General features: G+C 53.8%; 1 protein-coding gene across 1 annotated transcript; it reads right to left on the bottom strand.

Moving 5' to 3' along the window:
- Positions 1–135: 135 nt before the first annotated feature.
- Positions 136–17,640, bottom strand: LOC144943269 (uncharacterized). Its single transcript, XM_078870609.1, has 9 exons — positions 17,617–17,640; positions 17,081–17,157; positions 15,480–15,555; positions 13,843–13,918; positions 6,457–6,622; positions 5,254–5,401; positions 2,577–2,777; positions 1,265–1,425; positions 136–728 (listed from the first exon to the last, which is right to left on the bottom strand). The coding sequence occupies exons 3-8, from the start codon at positions 15,487–15,489 to the stop codon at positions 1,271–1,273; spliced, it is 756 nt and encodes a 251-aa protein (XP_078726735.1). The 5' UTR covers positions 15,490–15,555; positions 17,081–17,157; positions 17,617–17,640; the 3' UTR covers positions 136–728; positions 1,265–1,270.
- Between the last annotated feature and the right edge of the window lie 255 nt (positions 17,641–17,895).

Genomic DNA, 17,895 nt, shown 5'->3' with positions numbered 1-17,895 from the left:
TTCTTGGTCTCTTGTGCAATCCCCGAATACATAACACCGTGCCTCGGCTCAATGCTGAGGGTTTGTTGCCAGCCCACACAAGCTTCAGCTGATAATGTTATCCCTCTTAAGTCCACACAAAGCACATTGTGTGAATGTCGTAGTTTTCGTTAAATCATTATTTTCACGCCATACCAACTGGCGGCATCGTCGCAGCTATATTAGAAGCGAGGACGTTGTGAGTAGACGTTAATAGAGTTGGTTTATCTTTAAATTTGACCTTGACATGCAGAATCATCTTACGGTCATTCAATTTAAAAAAATTGTTTAACCCAGCCAATAGCATTTTCAAGGTCCATAACATTAGCAACACTTTGAGAAATCAAGTGGTCCTTTGGATATCACCCCTGTCATGATAATGTGAATTTCCTCTTATCTACAACAGAGATGTACACTTTTGCATGCAAATTTGAAAATCTGGAGACAAACCATCAAAATAATGATGCCTGCATGGATATTCACACTTTATTAACAAAGCCTCGTGAAACATTAATTTGAGTCATCTTGAGCCTTGTAGTCCCATTAAGAGCCCTAAGCCCAGGTCTCCTCCAACGCCTTGGTGTTTCTGCTGCTGCTGTGGGGATGGTCTTCTCCCGCTGAAGGCTTCTGCAGATGATTGTGAGAGGTCTTTATTTGATATCGCTCCAGTCATCCCAAGCCTTCAGTAGAGGTACGGGACCTCCAGTTTCCTTGAGATAGGAACGTGAAGAGGATAGGTGTCAGCCACGTGTATGATGTCATTGAGTTTTCTCAAGCCACTTGTTTACAGATCGTGGTCTGTCATTTCTAAAAGTGACAACTTAGAGGTGTATCAGTTAATGAAGGTTCTGCACTGATGTTTTCCAGCAACATTTTAGCAGAAAATGCTGCACCTGTGCATTTCTGAGAGGCTCAACATGGCATGGTGAGATGACAGACCCTTCATTATCCCACTCAAACACTATCCCCACCCACAGTGATCTGTAATGTTGACCCTACCAATAGTGCCCACTGGCCACCAACATGAGTTCAGCATGATTTTAGAGAAAAATGTAAACCAAGGACAAAATCCCGATTCTTGCAAATGCTTTGGGACACCGGGAGAGACGTTTTGAAACCAGAAATGTCCTGGCCAAATAGGGACATTCGGTAATTTTAGTGTTGCTTTGTTGGTGCAAAATGTGCAAAATTAAATCCACAAACTTGATGAGCGACAGTATTGTTGTCCGACCTAACTCGGACTCACTTAGCCTTAGTGCAGGCGAGCGCTGCTCCTGGACGAAAGTAGCGGCTGGGTGCTGCAGCGAGGCGCACGGACGGGGCAGGAGTCCGCGTCTCCGTAGTCCTGCTGGTACGAGGTGACAACTCCCCCCGTGTCTGGGAGGGGCCCTCGCGCAACGCTCGGAGCTACGAGGGAGACACAAGGGCCACACACGATCTCCATTTAAAAAAACAACTTTTTTTATTTTACCCACTGAACTATATATATTTTTTTGTAAGAAGCGACCTGGCCACAAATAGCTCGGCTAAGTCGCTTATGTGGAAATTTAAAGCAGCCCTCAACGCATGTTTCTTAAAAGTTGGAGGGAAAAATCGGAGGCCTCGGGAGAAAAAGCCACGCGACCACTGGGAGAACATGCACACTCAAAATATGCAGGCATCGGGGTCGGGATCGAACCTACTACCTCCCGTATACCAGGCGAGATAGTTTACATCTCGTCAACGGGCCCGTTAACTCGATGACTTAGCCAGTTCAACAACAGCCCTCAAAGATTATCTGCTTGTCGATACACCATAACTAGTTTGTGTTGTGTAAGTTTTAAAACCTTCAGGGATTGCATATCTCATATGTGGTCTCTGGCTACCCGTCTTAAACGTAAACCAATTACTTCAGGGCTTCACTACTGATGGTTCACTGCCTTTATCAACTGATGGTTCGCTGCCTTTATGTGGGCCATGGTGACAAGTAGAGAGCAGTACAATATTAAGGGCTCTGGAGTTTGTATATCGCACAAGGACACTGCAAACGTGTACAGATCAGTGGATCGGTCTGATTGCTACTCTGTTAGCAGGATGATAAATGGGGTATACATGTCACTTCAAGGCTGTATCATTTAGTTATGCACAAACAGTGGACTTCATTGAATGGGTCTGAATAACACATGCATTCTCTTTAGCAGGCCACATGCACCAAAAGGTTGAGAGACTACCCAATATGACCCAGTATAATGGGTAACGTTTCACAAAAATGTGGCATCTCCATGCCAACAATAGAAACAGTGCCACGTCGGGAGTGCATAACATCAGCAGCATTGGTTCAATGTAAGCAAACTGGACCGGTTGCAATCGTCAATGTCTCATTCGTTGTCAGGTTTGGTGAACTGCCAGATCTTTATAGGCAAGGACCCTCTTAGAAACGGACACAATCGTGAACTTTGCTGTGGAGAAAACAAGATTAAGACCTATCCCTCCACATAGTGAACACCACGTGCATTTCTTCTTTAACTGCACGTATCGAGGAGAACCGGGAGGGTTGTAAACGGTTGCGTGGTCGCTACCGATGCCGAGGGCAGGCAGGCGGCGGTTCTTGTTGCAGCCAAAGTTTGTGGCACGGAAGGAGACCCGCGGGTCGAGGCGCGGCCACCGGTAGCCCTGCTGGAACTCGGAGAGGAGAGGTTGCGCTCCTCCGACGAGCCGCCACGATCCCGAGGCTCCGCGGTGTCCCCCGTCCTCCGCGCTCCCCTGGCCTGCCCGCACACCTGCACCGCGCGTTCCTTATCGTCACGTTTACATTTTTGTTTAATTCGGCCTCAATGAAAATCGCATCTCGAAAACCCCAGCTGCGGAATTTATGACGCGTGCAGTTTTCGCATGGAAGCGACGGCGGCACCATAGACAAGCGGGAAGGCAGCCAGAACTGGGTGCCACAACATTTGCCCAAGCTCTGTCGTCCTATATTGTGAAGTTTGGCCAACTCCAACTCCATCAACCTGTAATTTAACACACAGGCTATTTCTACGTATTGCATGCTGGATATATATAGCCATTACCATTGGTGCATATGCAAATGTATAAGTGTTGCTATGGGACCTATTCGTCCTGCAGCCCAGGATTACTGTTGTTTCCCCTCTGCGGAAAAAAACATCGTTGCAAAGGAATAAAACAATTGTCGCAAGCATATGCGGCAATTAGATATGATATTCGGTTTGTAACCACGTCAAACATCATCAAGACAAGAGCCTTTAGGAAGTCAGAATAACAATATAGGAAGTTTGACGTAGTCTCAAGTGAAGCATTGCATTTAATTGTGCAATTTGGCTGTGAGATGTGTTCTTCAACTTACGTATGAGTGGACTTAAACAATAATGAGCGCAATCATTGCTTGTGTGGTGCCACAGCGACGGGGCCGCTCGGCCGAGCCAGGGAGCCGCCCGGCTTCCACCGCCGCACTGCCCCCCATCACCCCCCCCACATAAACACGCACCCGCACCCACGTAGGGCCTCGTGGTCGGGTCACCTACCCTGAGTTTTCACCCGAGGGCCCCCTAGGGGGGTTACCCCACGGTTTCTCAGGGCCAGGGAATTGGACAGGACCCTTCCCAGGCCAAGTAACACTGCGGCGCCGTGGGCGGATTTGAGATCGCACGACCACGGCGAGCTCAGAGAGCCCCGCAGTTAGAAACGCATACAAACACAAACACGGGTCAGCAAGGCAGATAGCTGGGATCAGGACCCGGGACGACTGATTGGTCGAAAGTTCAAAGGCCGGCGGGATCGCAAAAGAGCGGGAAATCCTAGGCTCAGGATTGGTCGAGAGACCAAGGCGGTCGGGACGGGGGCGCCTAGCCTTTGATGTGAATAGTTTAAAAGAAAACGCAGGGGCAGTAGGGAACTCTCTTCTTCTGGAGTTTGGACACGGGGTCAGCGACGAAGGAGTCATCGGGCGAGCCGCTAGATTGTCTGCAGGACGATCTGAGCGCCGCAAGGTCACCAAGGACTACAGATGGTATCGTGTTGCGCGCCTTACAACACCTCAGAGCGGAGAGTAGGATCCGTAGGAGAGGGTTAGTTCGGGGTAAGGACGAGTAGGAAAGCGGTTTAGCAGAGAGCGCAGCATAGAATAGGGCTACACGGCACCAGAGTGTGGGTTAGAAGCGCCTTGCTGGCCCGCACACACACACGGGTGGCTCGGTTGGTTAGCAAGGGCTAATAAAATCTCGAGCGTAGTAACAAAACCGTGTTGTTGGGTGTTTTTGGAACGTGGTATTAGCGTGCACTGCATTCGCGAGTGTGTGGTCGTTGTATGCATAAAGGCCGTGGTCTCTGTACGATTGTGCGGGTACGGAGGTGTGTGCGTTAACGCCCGGGGAGAGCACTTTTGTGTGTTGGCGTGACTACGCAGCCGTGTGAGAGGAGAATCGTCCTTGTACGATATTTGTGTTGACGTGCGCGCGCGAGTGGGGGAGGGGACGAGTCGTCGTGTGCCCCGCTTGCGTGTGCTCGTTACTTGCGTAAAGTGCGGCGCGGTGGTGGACCCCTGACCCCCGACCCCGCGGCTCGAGCGCGTAATCGGCTGCGCATTGTTGTACGGTTTGTCTCGCGCGCACGGCGGCGGCGGCTTGAGTCGTTGTGTCGGCGTGTGCCCCGCTTGCGTGTGCTCGTTACTTGCGTAAGCTCTCGGCGTGCGTAATCGGCGTACCCCAGGTGCGCGATCGTAACGTGAGCGGCCAGCGCGGCGCAGAGCGGCGCAAGAGTGGGTATCGCGTGTGGAGCTGTATGTGTGTGCGCGCACGTTCACGACGTGTGTAACACAGGTGCGCGATCCTAACGTGAGTGGTCAGTGTTGGGTGAGTGCCGTGCAGAGCTGTGTGTGGGTGTGCGCGTACGTGGTTAACCATGCCTGCTACGCGGACCCGCGGTGGAGGGGAATCCTCGGGTGACGGCTCCCACACCATGGGTGAGGAGCCTAGCGGCGGTTCGCTTAGCAGCGGGGGGGCGATTGATGATGTTAGTCCGGCCGTTAGTATTATCGAGGGAGGGATCTCGGGGGCTAGCGACCCCCACACTTGTACACCGCGTGACAATCTCATTTGTTTGTCTGTGTCGGGTGGTGGAGGGTCTTAACGACACAAACTTGGTCAGATCATTCAGCAGTATTATCAGAAAATCTATGATGAACGGTAAGTAGAGTTACGGGCGAAAACATTGGCACGTGCATCGTTGTTCCGTACTCACTCTGCTGTGCGCCCAGGTAGTCGCCCCGGTAGGTCGACTGGTACTGACTTGACAAGATCGCCTTGATTTCGGCCTCTGTCATGGTGGGGGATTGGCGCTCGCAGCCAGAACCACACCTGCCACTGGGAAGCCTCCACACCAGGAAAGCCTGCAGCACAGTCCAAGTGGGTCGGATCACCGAACATATATACGGTGGTCACCGCATCGCGCTCTTTCAGATACGCTTTCTCAGCCGTTTGGAACGCTCTTCCTTCCGATATAAGAAAGCCACTGGAGCCATACACGTTTAAATCTATATTGTAAACTAATTAGAAACGTTTGTGTTTAGTTTGTCGTCCTTCCCCCGCACCTCCGATTAGGACGGTTGGCTACGTACGGTGCGGAAGAAGTTCAACACACAGTACATACATCACGCAAGGGAGGTGAATTTAGCATTTTTGCCGTTCCTACCACACAGGCTATCATGATGACAATGTGGGTATGCTCTGTAAACTTTACAGAATGATTCCGACGGCATTACTTCATCCATCATCCGTCCAAAGAATTGCTTGTGCTTAGGTACTGGGGCTGGTACATGGCTCCTAAAAATGTCAGTCATTAATTACCTTGCGTTTTGGCAGCATTGCTTATGCACAACAATAACATGATGCTTCGTGGAGTTTGTGGGGTGCATTCAGTGGAAGATTACTTTTGTTATTAGTTTCTGATTACTGATTAAACTATGTTTTATGAGCAACACATCCCCATGGTGCAGTGGTTAGCGCACTGTGTTATGAACCCCTCAATATGGGTTTGACTCCTGGATATGGATAAATAAGTTCACTAACCAGCACGGACACATACAGTCAAGTATGGTCAAACAACCTTCATGGCTGAGGGAATGCAGCAGTGGATTGACAAATGGCTGTATATTAGGATTAAGGTGGTTGGTAGTGGTGGTGATTGCGACGAGATGAGACGGTTGCCTACATGATACTCATGAAGAGACTTGCATTTTCTGCAGCCACCGACCGGCCTAAGCACAAACAGCATGTTACGTGGGGTTGTCTGCCTGACAGCTGATTGGCTGGGGCAGTAAGCAGCAGTCGCTGCCCCGTGCCCTACACTTGTAATCTCACCAGGGCACGTGCATTGCCTTCGGATTTATTTACGTTTTCTCACAGGGCCCTTGCATTGCCCCGTTTCCAGGCCCCTGATGATCACCTTGCTGGGCTGGGGGTTGTTCCTGCGGTTTCCAGAAGCCGTTCCGGAGCGAATGGGCTGCGTAGGCCCCACGGGCTTCCACGAGAAGGCATGCGTGTACTCAGCAGGCTCTGCCCAGGCCCCGGCCATATCCCCATGGGCGAGCAGACCTCGAGCCGACCCTGGGCTGAGACGGCAAAGCAGAGACCACACACGTGCTCACTCACGCCACATCACCCCATGCATGTGTAGGGGTGTTACGGAGGAGCTGTATGTGTAGGGGTGTTAGAGAGAGAGCCGTTATGCATGGCAGCTTATGGGAAACAAACACAGTGGGCGGGGCTACGTGAGTGCACGGGGGGGGGGGTGCTCTCAACGACGTCCGCACCAGGCAGCCCGGGGCCCCACCCCTCAGCGGGGGTGGAGTATAAAGGGGGATGTGTCAGAGGGCTCGGGGCAGAATGTTTAAGTAAACTCTTGAAGACCGAAGACTGCCTAGCTAGAGCCCTGGACTCCCCTGGGACGCCGCCCTTGTCAGGGCCGCGCAGGACCGAGCCAGCGGCGTGGTCCCGTGAACCAGAGCCAGGACTCTGGGACTCCGGGTACCGTAGCCCGACTGACCAGTGTCGGGCCAGACAGCCTCCCCTAGCCCAGTATTTGGAGGATTAGGAGGCAGGCTAGGGGTAGCTAGCCGTGTGTTCCCAGCTATCCGGGTGAGGGGGCCGATACCCCCTCCAGTACTGTATGTCCCCAGTGACTGTTGTGGAATAAATATGTGTGCCTCTACTCGGGTGTCCACGCGTCCTCAACGGTACTACATCTGGTGACAGAAGTGAACAACAACGAACATGGACACGCGCCGAACAGCTCGGGCCGGGGTGCAGGAGGCGGAGGACACCGCGGGAAGTGCGGTGCCAGAGACGGCTGATGGAGGCAACGAGCAGCCGGGGCCGAATGCATCCTTACCGGGGCATCGGGAGGAAGGGGAGTCGCCATCCGACGGACTTCAGCTGGCGCACGCGAGGCTGGCGGAGCTGCTGTATGCTGCTGCCGCCACACTCGAGAGCATCACTCGGCTGGGGGCTGCTGGACCGCCGCGGGGCGAGGACGGCCGACGACCGTTGCGCCTTCCCGCCATTTCTACTGACTACAACTTTGAATCTCCCGCCATCGCCGCAGCAGCTGCCGAGGGCGTGGCCAGCCTCAACCTGGGGTCCGACATCGGCCTCGCAGGGGCTGCCGCGTCACCACCAACGGACGGAGCGTCACCATCAGCGCGACAGGCGATTCCATCTGTCGTTCGTGCCGACGCTCAGCCGAGTTGCGGGGACAGCAAAGCGCGGGCCTCCACGGCGATCGCTGCGCTACACCAAAGGCTGCCCCCGCTGAAAGAGTTTGTAGCTGAGGAGGGCGACTGGGGGGGGTTCCAGCGGCGCTTCCTCGCGCACCAAGAAATGGCGGGGTGGTCGGACGCCGAAGCCCTCTGCGCGCTGCCGGCGCTCCTCGACGGCGACGCCCTCGCCGCTCTTACGTCGGCACCGAGGGACAAGCGCTCCACTCTTCAGATGGCGCTGCAGTTGCTGGCTGGGCTCTACGGACCTTCGGCGGAATGCAGACAGCGATTTTACGATCGCCAGCGGGGTGCAAAGGAGTCGCCCCTCGCCTACCGTACGAGCCTTCTGGCGTTGGCAAAGACGGCCTTCCCTCGTATGGATGACCAAGGCGTGGACGCGATGGTCACTGAGAAAATTCTTCTGCTGGCGGACGACCTGGACATCGCCATCGTCGCACAGGAGGACACGGAGATGGGTTCCCTCCAGGCGGTGCGGCTCCTCCACGCTAACCTCCTGTCACAGCGACGGAAGGCCAGCAGGGCAGCGGCCGGGCGTACGGTGGCTGCCGTCACCCCCCCGACGGAGGAGGTCTACGCCGCCGACTTCCGACAGCAGCAGAGGGTGGGAGTACGGGCGGGCCGGGATGGGTCGGGCGCTCCGACCGTCCGTCATCACCGCCTGCGCTCCCGCGCTGCTATAACTGCGGCATCCGGGGCCACGTCGCCTCGGGGTGCCGCTCTCCTCGACAGCGGGGGACGACGCCTCGCCGGGACGCCGGCCCTTCTCCTCCTTCCAAGCTCCATCAACATGACCCGGCGAGTCGCGGCACCCCACATGTTTGGCCAAAGCACACACCCGTTACACACAAGCACACCGCAACGAACGGGGGGCCAACATTGCGCACCGTCGGGCCAACACGCACCACTATGGGGACCCAAATTGAACCCAGGCAGTGGTCCGTGTTGGCCCACCCCGTTGTGGCGGCGTCGTCGGGGTCGTCGGCCGTCGTAGGGCACATTGACGGGGTCGAAGTGCGTATCCTCGTCGATACAGGAGCGTCGGCGACTATCATTTCGGAACTCATATATAACATTCTCCCCGTCCAGAGTCGTCCTTTGCTACCGGTTAATGTCCCATTCTACGCTGCTAACGGGGGCTCATTGGGTATCATGGGTCAGATTCGCGCACAAATTTCGATCGGTGATATTAAATTGTCCGGCCCCATTTTTGTTTCCTCCTCGCTGGCGGTTCCGTGCCTGCTGGGGACGGACTTCTTGGGCAAAATGCCAATTCGGATTTTGATTGATCAAGGTTGCATTGAGCTCCCGTCGGGACAACGGATGGCGTTTTTGCCTTCCCCTACTGCGGCTCAGTCGGCGTTCGCGACGGTACCGGCGTTTGTCGTTCAAACGGTTCACGTGCCACCGGGGGCACAAATGTTGGTGCCCCTAAAACTTCGTAGGCCCTTCGCTAAGGGTGTTGGGGACCAGGGTGTCCTGCTGGGGCCATCTAGGGCCGGGGTTAGCGGGCCGCATTTAATTCCCGCCCAGACCATCGTAAGGGGGGACGGGGACCCTTTCATCGCGGTCCTCAATGTGGGGTCGCAGGCCGTGGTAATTCCTCAAGGGACCGTGCTTGCTCACGCAACGCCGGTGCCCTGCGAGGAACCTGTCGCCAATCACGTTGGCACTGCCACTCTGCCGCTTCCACATTCGGACACCGATGAAGGGTGGCTTGAGGCGCTTTGTGCGGGATCGACGGACCTGTCGGATGTAGAGCGTCAAAAACTTAGGACACTCCTGCGCGAATTTGCCGACGTGTTCAGTCAGAACAAATTCGATTTAGGCTGTACCCATTTGCTGCGTCACCATATTGATACGGGTGACAGCGCGCCCATACGCCAAAATCCCTTCCGGCTGAGTCCCGCCGAGAAGGACCATGTCAAATCGGCTGTTGATGACATGTTAGCCGCCGATATCATTTCTCCCTCTACCAGCCCGTGGGGAGCGCCGATCGTTCTGGTTAAGAAACAGGATGGATCGTTGCGGTTTTGCGTCGATTTTCGCCGCCTCAACAAAATTTCCGTTGCTGACGCATACCCGCTTCCCCGTATTGACGAATCGCTGGACGCCTTGGCGGGGGCGCGATTCTTCTCCACATTGGATTTGCTTTCGGGATTCTGGCAGCTTCCTCTGGACGATGAATCTAAGCCTAAAACTGCATTCCGTACACCACATGGTCTCTTCCAATTTAACCGGTTGCCGATGGGATTACACTCGGCGCCGGCGACTTTCCAGCGATTGATGGAATTGGTTTTGGCTGGATTGCAGTGGGATTCGTGTTTAATCTATTTGGATGACGTTATCGTCTTTAGCAGAACATTTGACGAGCATCTCCAGAGGTTGCGGGCCGTTTTCTTCAAAATGCGGGCTGCTAATTTGAAATTTAGACCCCAAAAGTGTCATTTATTGCGCGAATCGGTACGTTATTTGGGGCACATCGTTGGACGCTCTGGTATTGCTACCGATCCCGCCAAAACGCAGTGCGTCAGCTCCTGGCCGACTCCCACCTCGGTGGGAGAGGTCAGGAGCTTCGTTGGTTTCGCGTCATATTACCGACGCTTTGTCGCGGACTTTGCCACCATTGCTAAGCCCCTGCACGCTTTGACGTCAAAGGGGGTCCGCTTCCATTGGGGACAGGAGGAGGAGGCTGCGTTCCGCTCCCTTCGGGACGCTCTGGTTAATGCCCCTCCCCTGGTTTATCCCGATTTTTCAAAACCCTTTGTGCTCGATACCGACGCGAGCAACACAGGTATTGGGGGCGTGCTTTCCCAGGTGGTTGAGGGCGTGGAACAGGTGGTCGCGTACGGTAGTTGAGTGTTGTCTCCAGCGGAGCAACGATATTGTGTCACCCGTCGGGAACTGCTGGCAATTGTCTATTTCATCCAGCAGTACCGGCCATATCTGTACGGGCAGCGTTTCACCGTCCGTACAGACCATGCGGCGCTACAGTACGCCCTGCGAGTCCAACAACCATCGGGACAATTGTCTCGATGGCTGGAGGTTTTCCAGGATTTTGATTTTGAGACCACGTACCGTAAGGGCGTTCGCCACACCAACGCGGACGCTCTGTCGCACATGCCAACCACCCCCGAATGCGCATGCCTCCTGGGGTCGGGTCGGTGCAGGCATCCTGGTGAAATGCCTGTTCCGGTCTTGGCAGCTGCTGACGACGCAGCGTCAATGACGAATTCCATCGCACAACAGGGATCTGATTCCCTGTTGGGGTTGCCTGCCACGGAATGGGGGCGTTTGCAGATGGAAGATACCTCCCTCCTTGCGTTGCGCCGCCGTGTCGGGGACCGGGGGCGGGGGAGGGGTGATGCCGACGCATGGGAAATGCTCGGTGGGTTGTTAATGCATTGGGACGGGAAATCCCATCGACACCGGCTGGTGGTCCCTTCGGGGTTACGGGGTAGGGTGGTGTGGGCCGCTCACGAGCGCCTCCTCCACCTGGGAACCCAAAGGACCCTGGCCTTGCTCCAACTTGATTTTTTTTGGCCGGGCATGACAAGGGATGTCGGGGATCTGTTAGGGTCGTGCCCTAGGTGTGCGCAGCGGAAACCACCAGCGAGGGAGTCGAACCCGCCCCTGCAGTCTATCAGGGTCTCCCGGGTGAACGAACTTGTCGCGCTGGATATTCTGGGACCGTTCCCCGCCACCCCCACGGGGAAATAGGTATTTGTTAACCGGGGTGGAGTACTTCACGCGCTGGCCTATGGCCTGGCCCCTGGCCAACCAGTCGGCAGCAGCCATCGTGGAGGCCTTTGTCCAGGGATATGTCCTTGACAAAGGTGCTCCCGAGCGGCTGCTGACCGACCAGGGTAAAAAAAATTCTGGCAAATTGCTCCAACAGGTCTGTGAGATCCTGGGCACGAAAAAGATTCGTACCTCTCCATATCACCCACAAACCGACGGGATGGTCGAGCGGTTGCATCGTACCATCACGTCGATGTTGTCACAGCAGGTTTCGGACTCACAGACAGATTGGGACTTGAAAATTCAGGGGGTCCTGGCAGCGTACACATTGGCCCCTCATGCTGCGACGGGATTTTCCCCCTTCTTCCTTATGTATGGCCGCGAACCTGACCCACCTGTTCGGGCCCAGCTGCAGATCCCAGCGCCACAGGGAAAAACTCAATTGGCCGAACATGTTAAATTTAACCTGGAAAAATTGACAGAGGCGCGGGATGCTGCCATGCAGAATTCTGACATGCGGCAGAGGGCTAATGAGCGCCTCAGACTGGGTCGCGCGCATGTGCTACAGTGGAAGCCGGGGGACAGGGCATGGCTGCACTGTCCCCAGGTACCACTCGCGACCTCCTGAAAACTGGTGCGGCCGTGGCGGGGCCCCGTCGAGGTGGTTGAGGTCCTGAGACCTCAGTGCGTACGCATTAAATGGGGGAAGCGCCGGTGGTTTGTACACCCCTCCAGGCTCAAACCCTTCGTTGCGGTGCGAGGTCCCACTACACACGCGCGTGGCCAAACATGTGGGGGGGCGACCGACTCAAAGAGTTCGTCTCCGCTGCTCTCGCCTGACGCGTTGCCGGCTGTCCTGCCCCCAGGTGCACCGGGAGTGACGGGCTCACGCCCGACGACCCCCACGGGGGATGCCGAGGGTCTTGCGACGTCAACAACAGACTCACTCGGAGATGGACACTTGCCACCCGACGGCCTGCCGGCCGGGGTTATCCCGTGTGACGGGCCTGCGGCGAGGACGCGCGCAAAAATGCGCAGACTCTTGTGACGCACGGAGTGAAAATGGGAAAAAAAGGAAAAAAAGAATTTTTTTTTTTAAATATTTTTTTTTCCTGTGTACGTTCACATGTTATGCTCACTGTGTGCGGCGTCGGTGGTGTGCTCCTGGCACATTGCATTGTACGAATGTTGTGTTCGCTGTGTGTTGTGTGTGTGCTGGGGGGTTTCCTGAAAAAAATGTATATACGTTGGTTGTACGGATTTCGTATTTATTCGGGGGTGGGGTGCGTCGGGTTATTTTCCCTTCCTGTTGTTCTTCTCGTTGCGTTATTGTTGTAAAAATGAGGCACACGCTGGGGGATCGAGGGGTGAATAAACTTTTATTGTCAAGGTTGCAGCCGGGACGGCTGCGAGCTGTACAGGGGGGGGTGATGTAGGGGTGTTACGGAGGAGCTGTATGTGTAGGGGTGTTAGAGAGAGAGCCGTTATGCATGGCAGCTTATGGGAAACAAACACAGTGGGCGGGGCTACGTGAGTGCACGGGGGGGGTGCTCTCAACGACGTCCACACCAGGCAGCCCGGGGCCCCACCCCTCAGCGGGGGTGGAGTATAAAGGGGGATGTGTTAGAGGGCTCGGGGCAGAATGTTTAAGTAAACTCTTGAAGACCGAAGACTGCCTAGCTAGAGCCCTGGACTCCCCTGGGACGCCGCCCTTGTCAGGGCCGCGCAGGACCGAGCCAGCGGCGTGGTCCCGTGAACCAGAGCCAGGACTCTGGGACTCCGGGTACCGTAGCCCGACTGACCAGTGTCGGGCCAGACAGCCTCCCCTAGCCCAGTATTTGGAGGATTAAGAGGCAGGCTAGGGGTAGCTAGCCGTGTGTTCCCAGCTATCCGGGTGAGGGGGCCGATACCCCCTCCAGTACTGTATGTCCCCAGTGACTGTTGTGGAATAAATATGTGTGCCTCTACTCGGGTGTCCACGCGTCCTCAACGGTACTACACATGCGTGGTTCGATCCCGATCCTAACGCCTGTATATTTGGAGTTTGCATGTTCTACCCGTGGTCGCGTGGATTTTTCTCCGGTTTTCCCCTCCACATTTAGAAACTACATCCGTTTAGAGTATTTGGCTGCTATACATTTCCACGTGATAAGCCACTTCTTTGAGCTAACATTTGTGGCCAGGTCGCTTCTGAAAAATAACTACATAAGGCAGTGGACCTTCCCTGGTGAAATAAAAGTTTAGTTTAGAATGCCAGGCGACCAGAGTGCTCCGCTGTTATCAGTCCCATGGCCTCTGGCTGAGGAGGAACTTACCGTATCGCCTGGTTGACCTGGCTTCTCGGAGGCCCGAACTCCCTCTGGCTTGTCGTCTCGTACACCTTGAACTCGTCTGCGCACACGTTGAGGGCAGCAGCAGCAACTGGTTAACGTTAAGAAGATATACAGCCTCAAGTCAGGCCTGAGGACCATCTTCATGCCTCAGATCTGCTAGCCTGTGGATGCTATACTGTACATGATGCTATTTACACCTTTTGGGGTGGATACAACTCTAAACTATTATTTTACTAGGTAAGGCTACTGAGCTATATAACTCTTTTATAGAAGCGACCTGGTCACAAATGATAGCCCAACGAAGCGGCTTATCACGTGGAAATGTATAGCAGCCAAATACTCTAAACACATTTCTAAATGTGGAGGGGAGAACCGGAGGACCCGGAGAAAAATTCACGCGACAACGGGGAGAGAGACATGCAAACTCTAATTATACAGGCGTTCAGGGTCCGGAACAAACCCACGACCACATGTATACCAGGCGAGGTAGTTAACATCTCACCACCGTGGCACCCAGGATCGACGTTCTTGCCATCCCCAGCAACATAACGCCCAGCGCTCTGCCCTTTGTGGTTGTAATCCAACACAGATAGCATCCAGAACACACAATAATCTGGCTTTTCCCCCACTTTCATTATTCAACTTATTTACAAACAAGTGACTATTAAAATAACGATTGACAACGCAACTCCTATAGTATGCACGCTTGAGCGTAATAATGTAATATGTGCAACAGCTCTCATCGACGAGTATTTTTGTATCCACCAACTGATGTATCCATCAATATTCCACATTATAAACCCTATCGTTGCTATGACTGCACGTGGGTTGCATATAATTGCTGACAACCGCTATCCACTGCACGCTACAGCTAGCTAAACAGACACGGTATACAGGAGGTCGTGGATTCAATCCAAACCGTGACGCTTGTATATTTAGAGTGTGCATGTTCTCCACGTGGTCGTGTGGAATTTTCTCCAGGTCCTCCGGGTTTTCCCTCCACCTTTAGAATCAACATCACGCGTTTCAAGTATTTGGCTGCTAATATATATTTCCACATGATAAGCCACTTTGTTGAGCTATCATTTGTGATAGCCAGGTCGCGTCTGGAAAAGAGCTACATGGCTCAGTGGGTCTTACCTGATCAAATAAAATGTTCAGTTTTAAGAGGTGGGTCTTCAAGAGAGACTTAAATCGCTCGAACGATTCTATCTTATGACCAAAGGTGAAGGGTTCCATAGTCTGGGAGTTGTATTCAGGAAATGAGCATTGACCTTGGAAGTACTTAGAAGAAGGTGCTCCGATACGATTCAATAAGTGGGAAATGAGTCATGGCAGAAAGTATTGATGACGGTCGATGATCAAGAATGATAATGGAGTCGCAGCTCGGGGAATTGAACGCATCAAACCCGGGCATCCGCCTAGATAGGAGATGGAGGGATGGAATCGATTGATGTGCAGGTGCCGGATGGATTGTTGAATCGCAGGCATCATGCGTGGTGGCCGCAGCTTGGGGAGGCCTTTATCCAGCAGTGAATTGATCATGGCTGCTGCTGATGATGATGATAAATAAGAGATGTGGCCTGTGCGTTCCGCTGTCGTGGTGAGGATGTCCTTACGCTGATCCATCACTGCCGTGCGAGGCCTCACTCGCTGCTGCCAACACGCCGAACGGCAGATCTCCTCCTGCTGCTGCTGCAAGCGGGAGTCACATGTAGGGGTTAGGATCTGCGACAGTTCCAACAATGGGAAATTATCTGCCATCGAAAGATATGTTTCATTGGGGCGGTAACATGGCCAGTGGTAGCATGTTGGGCAGCTTGCTGTATATAATAAGAATCAGAATATTTATACTGGAGGAATCCGATGAGCTATACATCTCTTTTTCACAAATATCGAGTCAATGGCGTGTCAGAACATTACAATAACAAACAATACAAAAACACAATAGGATGGTTAAATAAGCACAGTCGTCCTGGTTAATACTTCAGGTGTATTAACTGGGTAAAAATAGTGCCGTCTGCTACACAGTGGACGTGAAAGATCCCCTCACATTATTCGAAAACAAGTGGGCCATGTTTGCTGGAATCACATGGTCCACATTTACAGCGATACCCCGGTTAATGTCGGAAATGTGTTCCTGAAAGGTGTGACAGCGAATATCGAAACGATGTCAATCAAAGCAATTTGCAGGGTCGTGGGTGGTGGAGGCGAAGGCTGAGAGGCGACGGATAACGAGACAGGACGGATGATGCTGTCAGCGACGTAAGTGTGGGTTGATGCGACGCAGATCAGGTAGTAGCCGTGTTTATAAAGTGACGACGTATTGGCAAAACAACGTAAAAGGGGAAGACGTACATCGAGCTGTTACTTTACTCGCAAATTAGTCAACATCCCCCACCAAACTGTGGCCAGGTCGCTTCTGAAACAGAGCTACATAGCTCAGTGGGGCCTTACCTGGTAAAAAAAAGTTTAGGCTGAGTAGACCTAGCGGAGGCCCAGAATTGGTTCGTATAATCGTCACTCGTGTTGGTGACCGTGAGCGGGAATCAAACTCGGGTTGCCGGGTTTGTAGTGCAGCGCGCTAACCGCTACACTACCGCTCCCCAACAAAGACAAAGATCCCCCGTATAGTCTGTAACAGACTGCTGGGGCAAGTGCTGTTAGCGAGCACCTACGATGGTCGGCACAGCACACGAGGGGGTGGTTGGCCAGCACCACGCCCAGCCGCCTTTGTCTCCCTTGTGGCGATATTTACACGTCGCACCGGGTACTCATTTGAGGCTGGGTCGACCTAAGGGAGGCCCAGGACCGGTTCAGAAAATCGTCATTGATTTTGGCTGTGAGCGGGAATCGAACCCTGCGCTCGCTCACTCACTCACCCGCACTCACTCACGCGTTGGTGAGCTCACTAACCTTTCCGTGTGCGAGACAAGTGGCCATCTCTGACAAGGGCTAGAGCTCACCACACTTATCGAACACAGTCACCCAAAGGTCCGAAACGCCAAGCGGCCAGAAACAAACATCACTATCAATGTTGTAATGGATAAGCGTAGAGCGGTGTCTTGAATTAAGCAAGAGATGGCGAGGGGGGAGACGATGATGGGAGGAGGAGGAAGGAATTCCAAAGCGGAGCAGGGGAAGGGCAGAAGGATCAAAGAGAAGATTTTGTGACCTGCAGTGCAGTGACTGAGTGCTTGAATGAGTGCAGTGAATTGACCTGCAGTGTGGTGGTGGTGGTTGAACACAGCTGGTGGATGAGACGAAACAGTCTGCACCTCCGATTAGCACGGTCGGCTACGTACGGTGCGAAAGAAGTTCAACATACAGACAGTCAGTCCTGTAAACGGAGTCCTCAAAGTGGAAGCTGGAATGCGTGAGTGTGGTTCACACACACCGAGACATTCACACACACAGTCACACACACACACCGAGACAGACACACACACACCGTGACATTAACACGCACAGTCACACACACACACACCGTGACATACACACACAACGTGACATACACACACACCGTGACATACACACACACCGTGACATACACACACACCAAGACATTCACACACACACAGTCACACACACACACAGTCACACACACCGAGACATCCACACACATAGACGGAGAGAATGCGTGCGATCTCTCCCAACACCATTCGCTATTCAACGACAGACAGGGAAACGAGCGAAAAGATTCTCCACACACACACAGAATCTACGGGCATGCGAGCTTCACCCCGCGAGTCTCACCCCATGGCGGTCGCCACCGTCGCCAGGCAGCAGTTGCTACAACAAGAGACGAGTGGTGGGTGCGCTTTGGCCGCCCTCTGGCTGATGCTGCGAGCAGTGTCTGGTTGCGTGTGAGACTGTAGGGGCAAGGGCTGTTAGCGAGCACCTACGATGACCGACACAGCACACCAGGGGATGGGTGGCCAGAACCACGCCCGGCCGCCTTTGTCTCCCTCGGGGTGATGTTTACACATCGCACCAGGTACTAATTTGAGGCTGAGTCGACCTAAGGGAGGCCCA

Source organism: Lampetra fluviatilis, chromosome 30 (genome assembly GCF_964198595.1).
Source record: "Lampetra fluviatilis chromosome 30, kcLamFluv1.1, whole genome shotgun sequence".
Classification (NCBI taxonomy): domain Eukaryota; kingdom Metazoa; phylum Chordata; class Hyperoartia; order Petromyzontiformes; family Petromyzontidae; genus Lampetra; species Lampetra fluviatilis.
The sequence above is the reverse complement of the archived record's forward strand: the minus strand, read 5'-3'. Positions and strand labels throughout refer to the sequence as shown.